The following is a 17,180-nucleotide window of genomic DNA, read 5'->3' as shown; positions in this document are numbered from 1 at the left end:
ACCGTATTCCTTCATACGAACCTGAGATCTTCAGAACAAGTGGAGACCTTCTTATTCCTACGTGCTTTTGTGAATGAACTGCTTTTAATGAAAGGGCGGTGCTGTGCTGTTTTTATTGTAAGGATTTGTATATTTTAATAGATCTGAGGAAGAAAAAGAGAGAGAGTTGTAATTCTATTAATTTTGGGTTTTTTTAATGCTTTATCTCCTATGTTTTTAGCTGTTCCTATTTGATCTGTCTCGATAAAATAGGGAAAATATATGGGATAGAAATAAATAATCAACAACCATAATATTAATATGTGGCCATAGGATTGCAGCCCTGTGTTTCTTAATGGAACTGCATCGCTGATAATGATGCAAACTTAGAATCATAGAACTGAACCGAAATGGCGAAAATAACCGGGAAAATCAGAAACCAAGAAGATAGAAACTTTAATAAGGAATTGGGATTTATAGGTTGTTTAAGAGAAGACTGTAAACAACTAAAAACTTTGGCAGGATTATAGCAACACTTGCAATGTATAAAAAACTAAAGTAAAAATGGATTTTTAAGAAAAATGAAGAAGTTATATGATGCAGTAGAAAAAGTTTGATAATGGAAACCATGGAAGGATGGAGGGAAGTCTAAGGATTCAGGGAATCCTATATGTTTAGGATTATGATTATTGTTTGAATTCAAATGCATGTTGTAAATAAATAAATAAATAAAGAATCATAGAACTGAAAAGTTGGAAATGACCCAAAAGATCAACCAGTCCAATCCCCTGCAGTGCAGGAAAGTAAGTAGATGTTAAGTACAGTGGTACCTCGGGTTACATATGCTTCAGGTTACATACACTTCAGGTTACTGACTTCGCTAATCCAGAAATAGTACCTTGGGTTAAGAACTTTGATTCAGGATGAGAACAGAAATCGTGCAGCGGCGGCGCGGCGGCAGTAGGAGGCCCCATTAGCTAAAGTGGTGCTTCAGGTTAAGAACAGTTTCAGGTTAAGAACGGACCTCCGGAACAAATTAAGTACTTAACCCGAGGTACCACTGTAGATACTTATTTTCCCGCAGTTGCTGTTTATGAGAAGTCTGTGTCGGCATGCAGAGGGCCAGGAGGCCAGCTGGCTAGCCCCGGCTGGGCCGTCTCCTTCCATCCGTCCCGCTGCAAAGACCATCACTTCTGCTCTGACATAAATCAGTGACCCGAGCTTACTCAGCCAGGGCACGCTATCAGCAGATCGAACTGTGCACACAGAATAGGCGTGAGGCTTGTGGAAGCATACTACAACTACAGATTTATTAATCATAAATCAGGACAAAGAAACATGTCGTCTCTCTCTCTCACGTCGTCTCAGAGAGAACAGTCAAAAGCTATACACAACTGAAGTTCCCAGCAAGCTGTGCTGGAATGTAAACAGGCATGTGACACACAATTCCACACATCTGCCCCTGTGGAGTGGAAATGTCAACAGTCTGATCATGCCCATCCCTTCTCCTTTGTTTCTCTCGTACAGGGTTCCTGCCCTTCCAGTCAAGAACCTGAATGGCACTGGCCCAGTGCACCCTGCCCTGGCAGGTAAGAGCAGCAGGGACGGTCCTCAGCCTACCTTGATATGTGGAATGTTGGTGAATGTTTTCAGTTTATCGCTGGTTTTAGTCTTTTGAAGGTTTTAAATCAGTGGCTCCCAAAGTGGATGGTACCACACTCCCCTGGGGTGTGGCTTATATTTGTGGCCTTACGTATGAAGCCAGGAGATTGGGACAAACAGCATCGGGAGCGTGGTGAAGCGGTGCCCGCCCCATACGTAGTCCCCCATCCTCTCCCCCAAGGCTGGGAGGGGCGAGAGTGAGGAAAGCGAAAGGCCATCGGCAACGCAGCTCGGTCCCCCCCCCCCCAGGATGAAGCCAGGAGCAGCGAGGAAGGGAGCAGCTTATATTCAGATATTTTTTCCTTTTTCCTTTTCACCCTCCAATTTTAAAGCTGCAGCTTATAATTGGGCCAATACGGTATCTATCATATATCTATCTATCTATCTATCTATCTATCTATCTATCTATCATCTATCTATCTATCTATCTATCTATCTATCTATTATCTATCTATCTATCTATCTATCTATCTATCTATCTATCTATCATCTATCTATCTATCTATCTATCATCTATCTATCTATCTATCTATCTATCTATCTATCTATCTATCATCTATCTATCTACCTTATCTCTTGACTTATCCACACTTAAAGGAAGAGGTCTATGCTTGGTGTCCAAGCGCTATTGTTCTTGTTGTTTGCCCTGAGCTTTCCCCTTGAAAACCTGCTCTTTACAGCTGAATCAGAGCAAACGCCAATTTGGCTTTCCCATGAATTGACATTTGCTCCAATTCAGCTTATTCATGGGAAAAGTTCCAGAGCAAAAAAATATGGAGGGGTGGGGGTGGCATTCAGAAATGGAGTTTTAAATTGCGGGCTGTGCCTGGAAAGAGCGAATGATAATACTTCTCTCTCTTTCTCTCTCTCTTTCCTTGTCTTTATTGGGACCAGGGATGACAGGCATCTTGATGTGTGCGGCAGGCCTGCCTGTCTGCCTCACTCGAGCGCCAAAGCCCATCCTGCACCCACCACCTGTCAATAAGAGTGACATGAAGCCGGTGCCTGGAATCACTGGGATCTGCCGGAAGACCAAGAAGAAACACCTGAAAAAAAGTGAGTGAGTTTCTCTGCACCTCTCAATGAGGCCCTTGCCCCATATCTGACTGATACCACAAATACCTAAATTCAGGGCCAGGACCAGGGTCAGTTTCCAACATTTGTGGCCAGGCCCCAAGTCTGTGAGTCTGGGCGTCGCCTGCCATTGTAAATATCTGGTTTGCATATAATGCTAAACCGTGGTTTGTTGAAGCACACATCTCACGGGCGACCAGACAAACCATGGCTTGTTTCTCCCAAGTTTGGTTTGTTTTCCAGCTGCTCTTGCCTTGTAGTTCGGTGAGTGCCTGGAGTGAGATGACCAAACAAACCATGGTTAAGTAAGGGTGCCGGGTTTATACTCACAGCTGTCCATGGAGGCACAGGTCAATTTTGTGTCCAGGGCAGCTGTCTATCATTTCCATCTGGTACACAGACTGAGATCCTACCTGCCCGTGGACTGTCTTGGCAGAGTAGTGCATGCTGTAGTTATCTCCCGCTTGGACTACTGCAATGCACTCTACATGGGGCTACCTTGGACGGTGACCCAGAAAATGCAACTAATCCAGAATGCGGCAGCTAGATTGGTGACTGGGAGTGGCCACTGAGACCATATAACACAGGTCCTGAAAGACCTTCATTGGCTCCCAGTACGTTTCTGAGCACAATTCAAAGTGTTGGTGCTGACCTTTAAAGCCCTAAATGGCCTCGGCCCTGTATACCTGAAGGAGAGTCTCCACTGCCATCGTTCAGCCCAGACACTGAGGTCCAGCTCCAAGGGCCTTCTGGTGGTTCCCTCATTGCGAGAAGTGAAGCTACAGGGAACCAGGCAGAGGGCCTTCTCGATAGTGGCGCCCAGCCTGTGGAACACCCTCCCATCAGATGTCAAGGAAATAAACAACTATCTGAGTTTTAGAAGACATCTGAAGGCAGCCATGTTTAGGGAGGTTTTTAAATGTTTGATGTTTTCTTATGTTTTTAATATCCTGTTGGAAGCCTCTCAGAGTGGCTGAGAAGGCCTGGCCAGATGGGTGAAGTGTTGTTGTTGTTAATTGTTATTGATGTTGTTGTTGTTGTGTTGTTGTTGTTGTTGTTGTTGTTGTTATACAGAAGGCTAAGCCATGGTTAAAGCAAACCAAGGTTTGTAAGCCGCCCAAGACTTCACGTCATGGTTTACTAGGGCAGGAAATAAATCATAGTTTAAGGTGCTGACCGAATTTTGCACATATTGCTAAATGCCAAGCCAACATAGGTGAACCTACATTGCAGGGGTGTGGTGAGGATAAAACGGGGTGGGGGGGGCGACCATGCATGCCAACTTGAAGGGGATAGAAATGTAATACTGTTTTTTCTTATAAGAAAGGAAGGCTATATAATAGAGAATGATCTAGTTCCGGTGCTCTTTTATTCTGTACAGGCAAGAACCCTGAAGATGTAGTGAGACGCTACATCCAGAAGGTGAAGAATCCCCCAGATGAGGTGAGCTGGCTGCTATCTCTCAGTCTAACCTACTTCATGGGGTATCCAGTTATGTCACACTAAACTCCTTAGAAGAATACAAAACGTAAGAATAAAGACCCTGGGCAAAGGGCAGGCTAAGATCACAGAGAGAAGCCTGTGTAAGAATTCTTTCCCCTGATCCGAGTGGAGAGGGATCTGGAAGCCAAACTATATTAAGAAATGGCTGGAAGATCTGGGTGTGTTTGACCTGGGAAAAGAGGTGACTAAGGGGTGACATGGAAACTGTCTTGAAATAGCTGAAGCAGTGGTGTAGCGTGGGTTGCCAGCACCCGGGGCCACGTGGAGGGATGGGTGAGTGAGAGGGAAATGGATGAAGTACACATTCAACTCTCTAATGGCGTACGCATCACCCAGGAGATCACAGCCACAGAGATAAGAAAAGAAGAGTTATTCTGTTGTCTGGAGAGGCGGCTTCCTGGTTCGCACGGAGAAGTCATTTTCAAAGGAGCTCAATGGCGGAAGAGCACAGCCTTGTTGAGGCAGCACCGGGTGTTGAAATTTTGCACCCCTCACAATTTTTGCAAATGGGGCAACCACCCCTGTGCCCCTCACCCAAATGCTACACCACTGAGCTGAAGGGTTTGTCATGCAGAAGATGGAGCAGAAGAGCTCCAGAGGGGCAGGATTGGAACAAATGGGAGGAAATGGCAAGGAAAGCAGATTTCAGCAAAACATTGCTGGCTGTGGAACAGAGGTGTTGGGTGCCCCTTCCCTGGAAGTATTCATGCTGAAGATGTGCCTGCAAAAGAAGGAGCAGAAAGAGAGGGGTATCTCCTGGCTTCTTTCAAAATTGAAGACAGCCCTAGAACCCGTTTTATCCCCTGTGTTTACCACTCACCAGTGTTTGAAACTCCCACTGTTCTAGGTGCATTTTGCGACAGGGAGTTTCATTAGGGTGAGCAGTTTCTGAGCTCTGGGCGCAATACTGTGCCTAAGATTTCAGATTAAAACTGCCGAGTGGAAGGAAAGGAGGACCTTTTTCTGCCTCCCCACTTCCAGCTACTCCCTGAAGTCTGGAGAAGAGACCCTCTTAAGAATATTAGGGGGGTAGGCAAGGGAAAGACTAGACCATGTGAAGAATGAACATAATATTTTAGCTGCAGTTCATTCATTTTCAGTGTTGTATTCTTGTTATTAAAAAAGCGCGCCTAGACGTTCCGTTGTTGCTCCCATAACCTAGGTTGAAGGTACCATTTAGCTCCTAGCTTTCATATCTCGGTTGCTAACACTGCCACTCATGTCCCCAATTTGTCTCTCTCCAACAGGACTGTACCATCTGCATGGAGCGGCTGGTGTCCTCATCAGGCTACGAGGGGATCCTCAGGCACAAGGGGGCCAAACCAGAGCTGGTGGGAAAGCTGGGCAAATGCGGGCACCTCTACCACCTCCTCTGCCTGGTTGCCATGTACAACAATGGCAATAAGGTGAGAGACCAGAGGGGAATGGGTGGTTGGGTGAAGGGCATGAGAATGGACTTCTCCCTCCCAACACACCTTTCTCTCGTTTTAAGCCACACAATTTTCAAGGCCTGTTTTCTGCAGTAAATACAGTCGTACCTTGGAAGTCGAATGGAATCCATTCCAGAAGCCCATTCGACTTCCAAAATGTTCAGAAACCAAAGCGCGGCTTCCGATTGGCTGCAGGAAGCTCCTGCAGCCAATCGGAAGCCACGAAAGCCCCGTCGGACTTTTGGATTCCAAAGAATGTTCACAAACCGGAATACTCACTTCCAGGTTTACAGTGTTCAGGAGCCAAAATGTCCGATTACCAAGGTGTTCAGAATCCAAGATACAACTGTAAATAAATAAGAGTAGGGTTGCCACCTTTGGTCAGGCAAAATATGGGACAAGTTGGTGGGGGAATTGGGGAGCTAAAAATTACTTTATTTGGTGCAAAAATGACAATGGGTTGTTTCCAGTGTTGGTCATACTCAGAGTAGACCCAATGAAATGTATGGATCTAAGTTAGCAATGCAGGACGTGGGTGGCGCTGTGGATTAAACCACTGAGCCTAGGACTTGCTGATGAGAAGGTCAGCGGTTCAAATCCCCACGACGGGGTGAGCTCCTGTTGCTCGGTCCCAGCTCCTGCCCACCTAAGCAGTTCAAAAGCACATGAAAGTGCAAGTAGATAAATAGGTACCGCTCTGGCGGGAAGGTAAACGGCATTTCCGTGCACTGCTCTGGTTCACCAGAAGCGGCTTAGTCATGCTGGCCACATGACCCGGAAGCTGTATGCCGGCTCCCTCAGCCAATAAAGCGAGATGAGCGCCGCAACCCCAGAGTCGGTCACAACTGGACCAAATGGTCAGGGGTCCCTTTACCTTTACTTAGCAATGCACATTAATTTCAATGACTCACATCCTCCCCACCTGCTGAATTTCTGCCTGTCAGAAGAATGGTAAATGTAGAGAGTTTTAAGCGCCTTGAAGTCCATGGCTAAAAAAGCAACCTGAAGAATGAGCTTCTTCTACATCTGCCTGTTCCTCTTTCTTCTCCCACCCTGTCTTCCTTTTGCCTGGCAGGATGGCAGTCTGCAATGCCCCACTTGCAAGGCCATCTATGGGGAGAAGACCGGGACTCAGCCCCCTGGGAAGATGGAGTTCCACATTATTCCACACTCGCTCCCTGGCTACGTAGACTGCAAAACCATCCGCATCGTGTATGACATTCCTGCAGGGATCCAGGTGAGAGGGATGGGGAAGAGAGAAAGAGAAAGGGAGAGGAAAGGTTGTGGTTGTTGGTTCTTATTTATCTACAGTGGTACCTCGGATTACAGACGCTTCAGGTTACAGATGCTTCAGGTTACAGACGCTTCAGGTTACAGACTCCGCTAACCCAGATATAGTAGCTCGGGTTAAGAACTTTACCTCAGGATGAGTACAGAAATCGCGTGGCGGTGGCAGCGGGAGGCCCCATTAGCTAAAGTGGCACCTCAGGTTAAGAACAGTTTCAGATTAAGAATGGACCTCCAGAACGAATTAAGTTCTGAACCCGAGGTACCACTGTACTTACTTATTTCATTAAATTTATATGCTGCTTGATTTTTTTTAACCCCACAACCTCAAAGCAGTTTACAGAAAAGATAAAACAATAAAAACTATCAACGACAATAATTTAAGATGTTTGAAAAGTTAAAATAACAATAGACTAAAAGCAGACAGAAACTCACATGAGCTTTCTAAACATCAGGGCAGGCTTGTCTACACAAAAAATGTTTTTAGCAGGTGCTGATAAAAGTACAGTGGAGGCACCTGCCTGGTATCAAGAGGCAGGGAGTTCCAAAGTGTATGTAGGTGCTGCCACACTAAAAGACCAAGTTCTTACAAATGCCAAACAGGTACTATGTGGTAGCTATAATGGTGGTACTTCCGCCGATCAAAGCAGTCGAGTAAGCATCTATGGATTGAGGCGATTTTGCAGGTAAACTGGTCCCAAGTTGTTAAGTGCTTTATATACTAAGAGGTACACTTTGAGCTTGACCCAGTAGCAAACTGGCAGATCGCTGTGTTGATAGCAATTGTGCTGCAGCATTCTGCACTAATTGCAGCTTCGGCCCTCCAGATGTTTTGGGACTACAATTCCCATCATCCCTAACTAACATGACCAGTGGTCAGGGATGATAGGAGTTGTAGTCCCAAAACATCTGGAGGGCTGAGTTTGCCTATGCCTGTTACAGATCAAATGCAAGGGAAGTGCCACATAGAGTGCATTGCAGTAACCCAGTGTTTGATTTGTGAGTTGCAAAATACAAAATATTTCTAGGCAACTTACACACACACACACACACACACACACACACACACACACCATATCAGCCCGAATATAAGCCGTACCCGAATATAAGCCACACCTTTAAAATTCAAGGGGGGGAGAGACAATACCCGAATATAAGCCGCTTCCTTAAAATTCCACAGGCATTCACACCCGTTCTGTTTTACCGTATGTCTGTTTCAGCAGTGATATCTTAAAAGCCCATTTTTGTAAGGCCGCAAATTTAAGCCGCACTTTAACTTTTCACAGTCAGAATTTGGGGAGCGGGGAGTGCGGCTTATATTTGGGCCAATACGGTATAATTAATGAACTTTTCACAATATACCCAGGGGCAGGAAAACCGTGTTTCCCTGGCAGAATCCAAGACCAGGGAGATGAGTCGGTAGAAGAAGATTGGAAGAAATTCAAAGACTACTTACAGAAACACTGTTAAATTAAGGAATGTTAGAAGGATGCGGGAATGAAGTTATGTGGTTTTAGCAGTAATGTTATAGAATTAGGTAAAATTGGATTATGAATAGGTGAGAATGTAAAGTTACAATATATTAAGATAAATTATTAAGACAAAAAAGCAAAAATGGAAAGGATTTGCTGAAACTGCTAATTGAATTAGAATACAAAAAAGGGAGGTGTGAGGAGGTCAGGGAAACAAGTAAATGAAAGACAAGACATAGAAAGATTGAAATGTTTTTAATTGTTTTTATTTTTCTGTATTTTGTATTTTTCTTATTTTCTTTTTCTTTTTCATTTTTGTAATATTTATGAAACTTTAATAAATATTAATAATAATTAAAAAAAAGAAAACCGTGTTGCCCTTGCCCCGTGACTTTTGCTGGCGCAACATGTAACTGAGACCTCTTGCTTCACCAGGGTCCCGAGCATCCAAACCCTGGGAAGAAGTTTACTGCAAGAGGCTTCCCTCGCCACTGCTACCTTCCTGACAACGAGAAAGGCAGAAAGGTAGGCAGCTGAATTTCCCATGGGCTCTGGGTGGGGCCTTCAGTACAGAGGAGAACATTTCCAAGCTTCCCCTCGAAATCCAACTTAGCCGAGCGCTGAGTTTCTGGCATTTTGCTTCTTCAAGACCCCTTTGGGGCCAAAGCCCAAAAACCTGCCTCTGCTTTTCAAAGCCCATTTCTGAAGCCATGAGGACTAGGTGCTTGCCCATTTTGTTTTAAAAGGTCAGGATCCTCAGGGTACCTCATTTTGAAACCAGCCGAGTCATAGATCTTTGTTCCAAAGCTGTGCTCTTAGGACAGCAGGAAATGGTTGAAAAGGCACTGGTGTGCAGGGCCCCCGATCCAGCTAGTGCATAAAGGTGGTGGAAAGGATGCCTGCAACTTTGAGTGATGCTTTTAGTGTCAGGCAATAGTTTGGCCTTGAGCTAGCTACACCGATCATTTTCTGGGTGGGCTGCCTCTTGTTTTCTATCTGGGTTTTTATTCCCTGCCTGTGAAATAGTAGTTGGGCACCTGCTTCGTATGCAGAACGTCCCAGGTTCAATCCCTGGTATCGCCAGGTAGGGCTGGGAGAAACTCCTGTCTGAAACCCTGGAGAGCCGCTGTTGCTCAGAGTAGACAGTGCTGAGCTAGATCTACCAATGGCCTGACTCAGCGCTTTTTTCCAGCCTCTGCCGTGTCAGGGTTGGGATGTACGCAAGGGACAAAAGAGAAGAGTCATTGGTTTGGGAGCTGGTTCATGCCGGGCTGGCTCAGTGCCAGGAGTTCTTGTTTGTGGGCTCCGGAAAACGGTATCGGAACTGCACTCAAAGCCCTGGTTTGACTCAGTTGATTTATTTATTCTTTATTTATTATTCCTGCATCTTTTACTGTAATCTGTCTATTGTATAATCATAGTACAGTGGTACCTCAGGTTACATACACTTCAGGTTTAAGATGCTTCAGGTTACAGGCTCCGCTAACCCAGAAATAGTACCTCGGGTTAAGAACTTTGCTTCAGGATGAGAACAGAAATCGTGCTCCGGCGGCACGGCAGCAGCGGGAGGCCCCATTAGCTAAAGTGGTGCTTCAGGTTAAGAACAGTTTCAGGTTAAGAACGGACCTCCAGAACGAATTAAGTACTTAACCAGAGGTACCACTGTATCCTAAATTCATGTTACTTTACAAGTGTCATTCTATTCCTGCCAATGATTTCAACTGTTTACAGTGGTTTCTCAAATACCGTACTTTTCCGTATATAAGACTATGTTTTTTTCTTTAAAAATCATGCTAAAAACTGGGGGTCGTCTTTTACATGGGTAGTGCATAGGGTGGACATTTGATTAGCTGCTGGTGTGGCTGTCAGCTGCTATTGTGCATGTTATTGGTTGCTGTGTCAATGGGTGGTTGGCACATTCTGCTGGCGATGGGACAGAGAGGAGGCAGGTTTTGCGATGTGTGTTGGTGAGAGATTTTTGGCAATTCCTCCTCAAAAAAAGCTCAACAACCCTGGGTAATCCCCCCCCCCCAAAAAAGCTCAACACCTCTGAGCAATCCTCTACTAAAAAAAGAAAGCTCAACAGCTCTGTGCAATCTCCCCCCATTTTCTTAAAATTGAGTCCCCCAAAATAGGGGTCGTCTTATACATGGAGCATCTTATAGACAGAAAAGTACGGTATGTTAGAAAGTTACAGTAATACCTCGGGTTAAATATGCTTCAGGTTGAGCGTTTTCAGATTATGCTCCTCGGCGACCCGGAAGTAATGGAGCGTGTTACTTCCGGGTTTCGCCGCATGCGCAGATGCTCAAAATGATGTCACACGAATGGGTGGAAGCGGCGAAACACGAGACGCGCAGACGCACAGTCGCATGTTACGTTCTACTCAGGACGCAAATGGAACGGATCCCATTCGCATCTAGAGGTACCACTGTATTCCAGTCTTTTAACTTCCTGGTTTCTGATCTTTCCCTTCAGTCTTGCTATTTCTGCATATTCTATCAGCTTGGTCTGCCATGGTTTGGCTCAGTTTTAAGTAAGTCAGCTTCTTACGTTGCAGGTCTTGAAACTCCTGATTGTGGCCTGGGAACGCCGGCTGATCTTCACCATTGGGACATCCAACACGACAGGCGAATCCGACACGGTGGTGTGGAACGAGATCCACCACAAGACCGAATTTGGGTCCAACCTCACTGGCCACGGCTACCCCGACCCAAACTACCTGGACAACGTCCTAGCGGAACTGATGGCCCAGGGGGTCTTGGAAGCCAACCTGAAGGACTGAAGAGGCATCACAGCTGCTCTTTCCCAACCACACTTTTGCCATGGGCGTTGCGTGGAAGCACGAACACTGCCTGAGTCCGTCCGTCCGTCCGTGTGTGTGCGTGTGTGCGTGTCTCTGTTGATCAGCTCTCAACCAGCATATCGGGATAAGCCTGGTCTTCAAGACCTCTCATGTTGCCAGTCTTCACCTCTCCAACCTGGGTCTTCAGCTTGGGTCTTCAGCCGGGTCTTCACTTCTTCTCATGTTCTTGGTCTTCACTTCTCCAGTCAGATCTTCAGCCAGGCCTTCACATGCCATGTTGCTTCTGCTGCCTTGACTATGGACGATCTCCACACAGCGATGCCAGACATGGCCAAAGGAAACCACAAGGCGGTCCGCTCCCTCCAGGACCAAGGACTGTCTAGATCGTTCCCAAGTTTCCCCACTGGAGGAAGACCACCCAAAACTGCGCAAGTGAGCAACTGAAGCAATCTGCTCTCCTTTTTTCTTTTATATATGATATATACATACATAACACAAACCCCTATATATTCTTGGCAGTCTGCAATATTCCTCTTGTCCTGAATGTGTTTGCACATTACACTATCCTATATTACATATCCGCCGCTCTGTAACAGGATATCATATGTAATAGAGGAGATATATGAAGCCAAGTGTGGAAGCGTTGGTCCTCCTGCCCGCCCTTTCCCGGGAAAACTCTTGGTGCTTCCTGCATTGGTGACTCATTTTGCCTTTGTGAGGCCTTTGCCACTTTGCCAGGAGGCAGTAGGAAGGAATTCTGGCTTGGGAAGCTATGGGTTGTTGTATCCACCTAAGCCCTACTCAGAGTAAACCCATTGAAATCAATGGACCTAAGTTAGCCCGGTTTGTTCATTTCTGCGGGTCTGCGCTGTGTAGGACCTGGGATGGCCAAAGAGAGGTGTGACATCTTAATGACGGGCACGGCAGTGTTCCCCACCTCAGCTTTGCAAATTGCCTTACACACACAAGCACGCTGGTCTTTACAGCCAGCCCCTGGAGAGTTTACTGCCTAAAGCAAAGGATGAGATGATGCCGCCTCCTGTTCCATCAACTGTCCGCTAGCATTTAGGGCAAAACCCTCTCGATCTCGCTCTGCTGGCCTTCACCTCTCCAGCTGGGTCTTCGCATCTCATGTTCCTTCGGCTGCCTTGGCCTCCCAGCAATGTTTCTGAATCCCAGTTGCTGGAAACCACGGGATTGTGTTCGAATCCTGCTTGCTGGTTTCCCACAGACATCTGGTTGGCTCCTGTGAGAACAGGATGCTGGACTAGATTAGGCCACTGGCCGGATCCAGCAGGCTTTTCCTTTCAACTGGATCTGATTTCAGCACTGGCGATGGGACAGTGAAGTTGGTTTGGAGATGAGGCCATGTAGCGCTCTGTATTTCTAAGAGCTTGCTGCTGCTGCTCTCCACCCCGCCCACTACAGCATTTGCTGACTAAGGCAGGTGGCTCCCTGTGCCTAAGGTTAGGGCTGGCCCTGTTACTCTCAATCCATGCTATGGGATACCGCGTCCCCCTAAGAGTTGCTGGAAACCACAGGGGGAAGGAGAGGCCTCTTGTGCTTGGATCCTTTCTGGTTTCCTACAGGCATCTGGTGAGAAGAGGATGCTAGACTAGTGGGGACCCCTCTGGTCTGATCTAGAAGGCATTTCTTATGGTCTTAGGAAGGTCTTTGCAAGGGCAAAGAGGGAGTCCTGCACTTCAGATTAGATTCTGATTTGGGCACATTGGCCTTACTCTCAGAGAGGGGGGAAAGGGAATATGGCAGAGGTGTATAAAACAATGTATTCTGTGGGGGGGAATGAATTGAAAGAAGGCTTTCCTCGCTCTCTCATAATACTAGAACCCAGGGCCAGCCAATGAGGCAGAATGTTGGTAAAAACTCTGGAATTAGCTGCCACAGGAGATTACGCAGCCCGCCATCTTGGACAGCTTTAGAAGGGGATTAGACAAAATAATGGAGGGTAAAGGCTATCAACAGTCACTCGTCAGTGATGGCCCCGCATTAGTCCAGCAATTTTTTAAAATGTTGCTTTAATCAGAAGAGATAGTTACCGACACACACACACAAACACAAAACCTTCCTAAGATTGCAAAATGGAGGTTTTTTGAGTTTATAAAAAAGTGAGGTTGTGCAGGGATTTGATAGGTGTTCACGGCATGATGTGGAAGGGAGGGGGTGAAGCTGAATGTTGGAATAGCTAAAGTGGTGCTTCAGGTTAAGAACAGTTTCAGGTTAAGAACGGACCTCCGGAACGAATTAAGTACTTAACCCGAGGTACCACTGTATTTAGGACAGATGAATTGACTTCTTTACAGACTGGGGGACTTGCTCCCACAGGAGGCAAGCCACTCGGATGGCTGCCTTCTCCCAAATTTACTGTTCCTCTTCCAGGATCCACCTCTGCACAGTCTTGGGTGCGCCTGGCTTGACCAGCAGCCCTCAAGTGTTGAGCCTTGCCTGGACAGTCCCCACAGTTCCTACCACGCCCTCGAGCTGCTAGCCTCCTGTTGCCTTAATATGACCAGCAGAAAGGAGAACTGTGGGCAGCTCTGGCTTCTCCAGCCTCCCCAAGTCATTGAGGAGAGAAGCTGCCTTCTCATCCTCACTCCCTGCCACCATTAAGACATGGGTGGGGGAATCTATTTCAGACTGAGGGCCACATTCCTTTCAGGGAAGCCTGCCAGGGGCCATGTGTTGGGTAGGACCAGAGGCAAGAGGCTAGTTTCTGCATACACCCTTCTCTATCCTCCAAGGAGGAGGCAAGATGCACAATCGGTTCAGGGGCATGTTCCCAGCCAGGGAAAGGCATCCAGGGCGGTATGTGAATCAGGGCCAGTGAGTGGTGTGGCCTAGGAAGAGTCCAGAGGGCGAGACAGCCTGGATAGCTCATTGGTTAGAGCGTGGTGCTGATAACTCCGAGGTTGCAGGTTCGATCCCTGTATGAGACAGCTACTTATTCCTGCATTGCAGGTGGTTGATGATCTTCAGAGTCCCTTCCAACTCTGAAATTCTCTGGTTCTATGGTGGGCCAGATTTGGCCTGATGTTCCCCACACCAGCCTTAAAGGTAAAGGTAAAGGGACCCCTGACCCCTTAGGTCCAGTTGCGGACGACTCTGGGGTTGCGGCGCTCATCTCGTTTTATTGGCCGAGGGAGCCGGCGTACAGCTTCCGGGTCATGTGGCCAGCATGACTAAGCCGCTTCTGGAAAACCAGAGCAGCGCACGGAAACGCCGTTTACCTTCCCACCAGAGCGGTATCTATTTATCTACTTGGACTTTGACGTGCTTTCGAACTGCTAGGTTGGCAGGAGCAGGGACCAAGCAACGGGAGCTCACCCCATCGCGGGGATTCGAACCACCGACCTTTCGATTGGCAAGTCCTAGGCTCTGTGGTTTAACCCACAGCGCCACCTGCATCCCTTAGGACAGTGCTTAACAGCACAGCGATCCTCTCGCATACAGGATCTTAAGGTATCTGATGCACAGAAGGGAGAATTGTGGCCGGTGCCCCTTCTCCTTGCCCCACCCTCCAAATACCACTCAGGCCCCTCCACCACCCCATACCCAAGTCCCCCAACTTAACTGCTCTTTCTGCAGATCCAGCAGGAATGGGAAGCAGACGACATGCCCTTCAGGGCTGGATTCACCCATACGCTCCATCGTTTGCAGAGAGTAACGTCCCTGCTGTCTGGAGTTTGCCCAGGCACAGTGCGTGCCCATCTCCCTCTAAACTCATTTCACATTCCTGGTGCTCATAACTCATGCCTGCCCTTTGTTGAAAGACAAGGAAGAGGGAACAGCGGCTGGCGTTTTGGTTTTATAAAAAAATATTATTTCCCCTTTTTGCAAAGGCAGGTTTCTGCTGCAGTGATAAAATCAGCAGGGAACGGATCCACCTTTTTGCATTGAAATCCTGCCAAAGTTATCTCTCACCTCTGGGAGAGAAGGAAGGGGGGCTTGATTTCATTAGGCAACACATCCTTCCCCAACCTGCGCCCTCCAGAAGTTGTGTGCTACAGTTTTCATCAACCCCAACCCAACATGGCCATAAGATGCCAGGGGCTGATGGGGGTTGTACTTCAAGAGGGTGGGGCTGATGGGAATAGGAGTCCAAACACCTGAATGACTCCAGGTTGGCCAAGGCTGATGTAGTAAGTTTGATTGTCCAGCTATCAGTGTTGGGACTCAGCTACATTAGCCAAGAAACAGCGTTTTGAATGCATTATAAACATGCAGCACCAGAGGGCGCCAGAGAGCAAAAAAATATTTCTAAGCCATTTTCCATAGCGTTTTTCTTTTCTTCTGATATAACAATTTAATTTCTTACTTTTTATAGCTTTTTCCCCCTGTGTGTAGATCCACCCTTGGTAAAAAGGCATATATTTGTGAAAATGGAGTACAAGAATGCTTTAAACTGGGGGACGTGGCTTGCAAAGAATGTGTCCATTAGGAGAAACATGCACTAAAATTCAGATGGAATTCCATGAGGGATTTTTTTCAAACTGTGATGAGGGAGCTAGGTATGTTTAGGCAGGAGAAGAGAAGACTGAGAGGTGAAATGAGAGCCATTTTCAGATATCTGAAGGGCTGTCACATGGAAGATGGAGCAAGCGTTTTTTCCCCTGCTCCAGATTGTAGGACCTGAACCAGTCAACTCCAGTTACCAGATTCTGACTGAAGGTTAGTAAGGCCTTTCTGATGATAAGAGCCACCTGACCATAGAATGTACTCCCTCTGAAGATAGTGGACTCTCCTTCGGGGGGGGGGTAGTTTAAACAGAGGTTGAATGGCCATCTGTCAAGGATTCCTTAGAAGTGATTCCTGCATTGCAGGGGTGGGTGGAGTAGATTGCCATCGGGCATCCCTTTCAACCCTATGATTCTAGGATGCAGATTGTGGAGGCTAGACTTAACAACTGGAAAAACGAGAAACCAAGAAAAAACAAACAAAATGGACAGATTTGTCAATCCCTGAAAGGGAGATTCCCAGAATTTACTCCCCATTTGCCAGTCTGGGGCAAGAAAGCATAGGGGCAAGTCTGGGGCAAGAAACCATTTCATCCTCTGTTCATTGGAGGCAAGGCTGTTTCCGTTCTGCTGCAGTTCATTTTCTTCTCAAAGATACATTATTCACCTCACTGTCGTCTGTAGCAAAAATCATGTAACCTGAGACAATTTAAGTAATCAGTTGCATTAATTACATTGTTATTACATTGTTCTACCACATTCATTTGAATGCAGGGGGAACTTAATGCATTTTTTTGTGGGGTGGGGTATAATCAATTATGTATCATTTACAAAATGAAGGCAACAACAGCCAGTTGACTGTTTTCCGTTCTGGATACAGGACCAAAAAGCAAACATAATCAAATTCCTTCTTCATTTCCGTCGGAATTTTCCAACATCCCTAGTTGCAACTCAGACATTTGGGCTGCATCTTTAAACACACACACACACACACACACACACACACAACTCAGCGCAGTTTTCTCTGCTGTTCTTTTGCTGCTCCTGCTGGGCTGTGCACCTGGAGTGATTATTCCACTCCACGTCAAAATTGCCGCCTCCGGCGCTGTGACAACCCCCCACCTTGACCCAGCTGGTCTCATTTGGTGTATGAGAATCAGTATGGCTTGATGATTATATTATTGTTATTACTGTTATTATTGAAGTCTCAAGGTGACTCGCAAATGGAGAAAAGGTACAATGTATGTTAAAACAAGATGAGCACTAAAAAGTGGTCCTCCGTCAATTCCCAAGCATCGACGCTGCACAACATCAAAATGATCATACTAAAACATCTGGCTGAAATAATCCCAGGGCAGCGAGGATAAAAAGTCACCATCAGATGCCCAGGAGAACAGGAAAAGTCTTTGCCCGGTGCCAGGAGTACTTTAGAGTCAGCACCAGGTGAGTCTCCCTGGGGAGAACATCCCATAAATCAATCCCACACACCCACACC

At 46.7% G+C, this 17,180-nt stretch overlaps 1 protein-coding gene across 2 annotated transcripts in view; it reads left to right on the top strand.

Moving 5' to 3' along the window:
* Positions 1 to 12,042, top strand: part of DTX1 (deltex E3 ubiquitin ligase 1) — a 51,198-nt gene extending 39,156 nt beyond the window's left edge. For both annotated transcript variants that reach the window (XM_081841907.1, XM_081841908.1), the window contains exons 4-10: positions 1,507 to 1,568; positions 2,536 to 2,697; positions 4,097 to 4,158; positions 5,466 to 5,624; positions 6,724 to 6,885; positions 8,843 to 8,932; positions 10,968 to 12,042. In XM_081841907.1, coding sequence (XP_081698033.1) covers positions 1,507 to 1,568; positions 2,536 to 2,697; positions 4,097 to 4,158; positions 5,466 to 5,624; positions 6,724 to 6,885; positions 8,843 to 8,932; positions 10,968 to 11,192 — 922 coding nt within the window. In that variant the 3' untranslated portion in view covers positions 11,193 to 12,042. The remainder of the gene's footprint in view (positions 1 to 1,506; positions 1,569 to 2,535; positions 2,698 to 4,096; positions 4,159 to 5,465; positions 5,625 to 6,723; positions 6,886 to 8,842; positions 8,933 to 10,967) is intronic.
* Positions 12,043 to 17,180: the final 5,138 nt, after the last annotated feature.

The sequence above is a fragment of the Podarcis erhardii genome (assembly GCF_964252035.2).
Source record: "Podarcis erhardii genome assembly, chromosome: 15".
NCBI classification, from domain to species: domain Eukaryota; kingdom Metazoa; phylum Chordata; class Lepidosauria; order Squamata; family Lacertidae; genus Podarcis; species Podarcis erhardii.
This window is presented reverse-complemented; position numbering and strand designations above follow the sequence as displayed.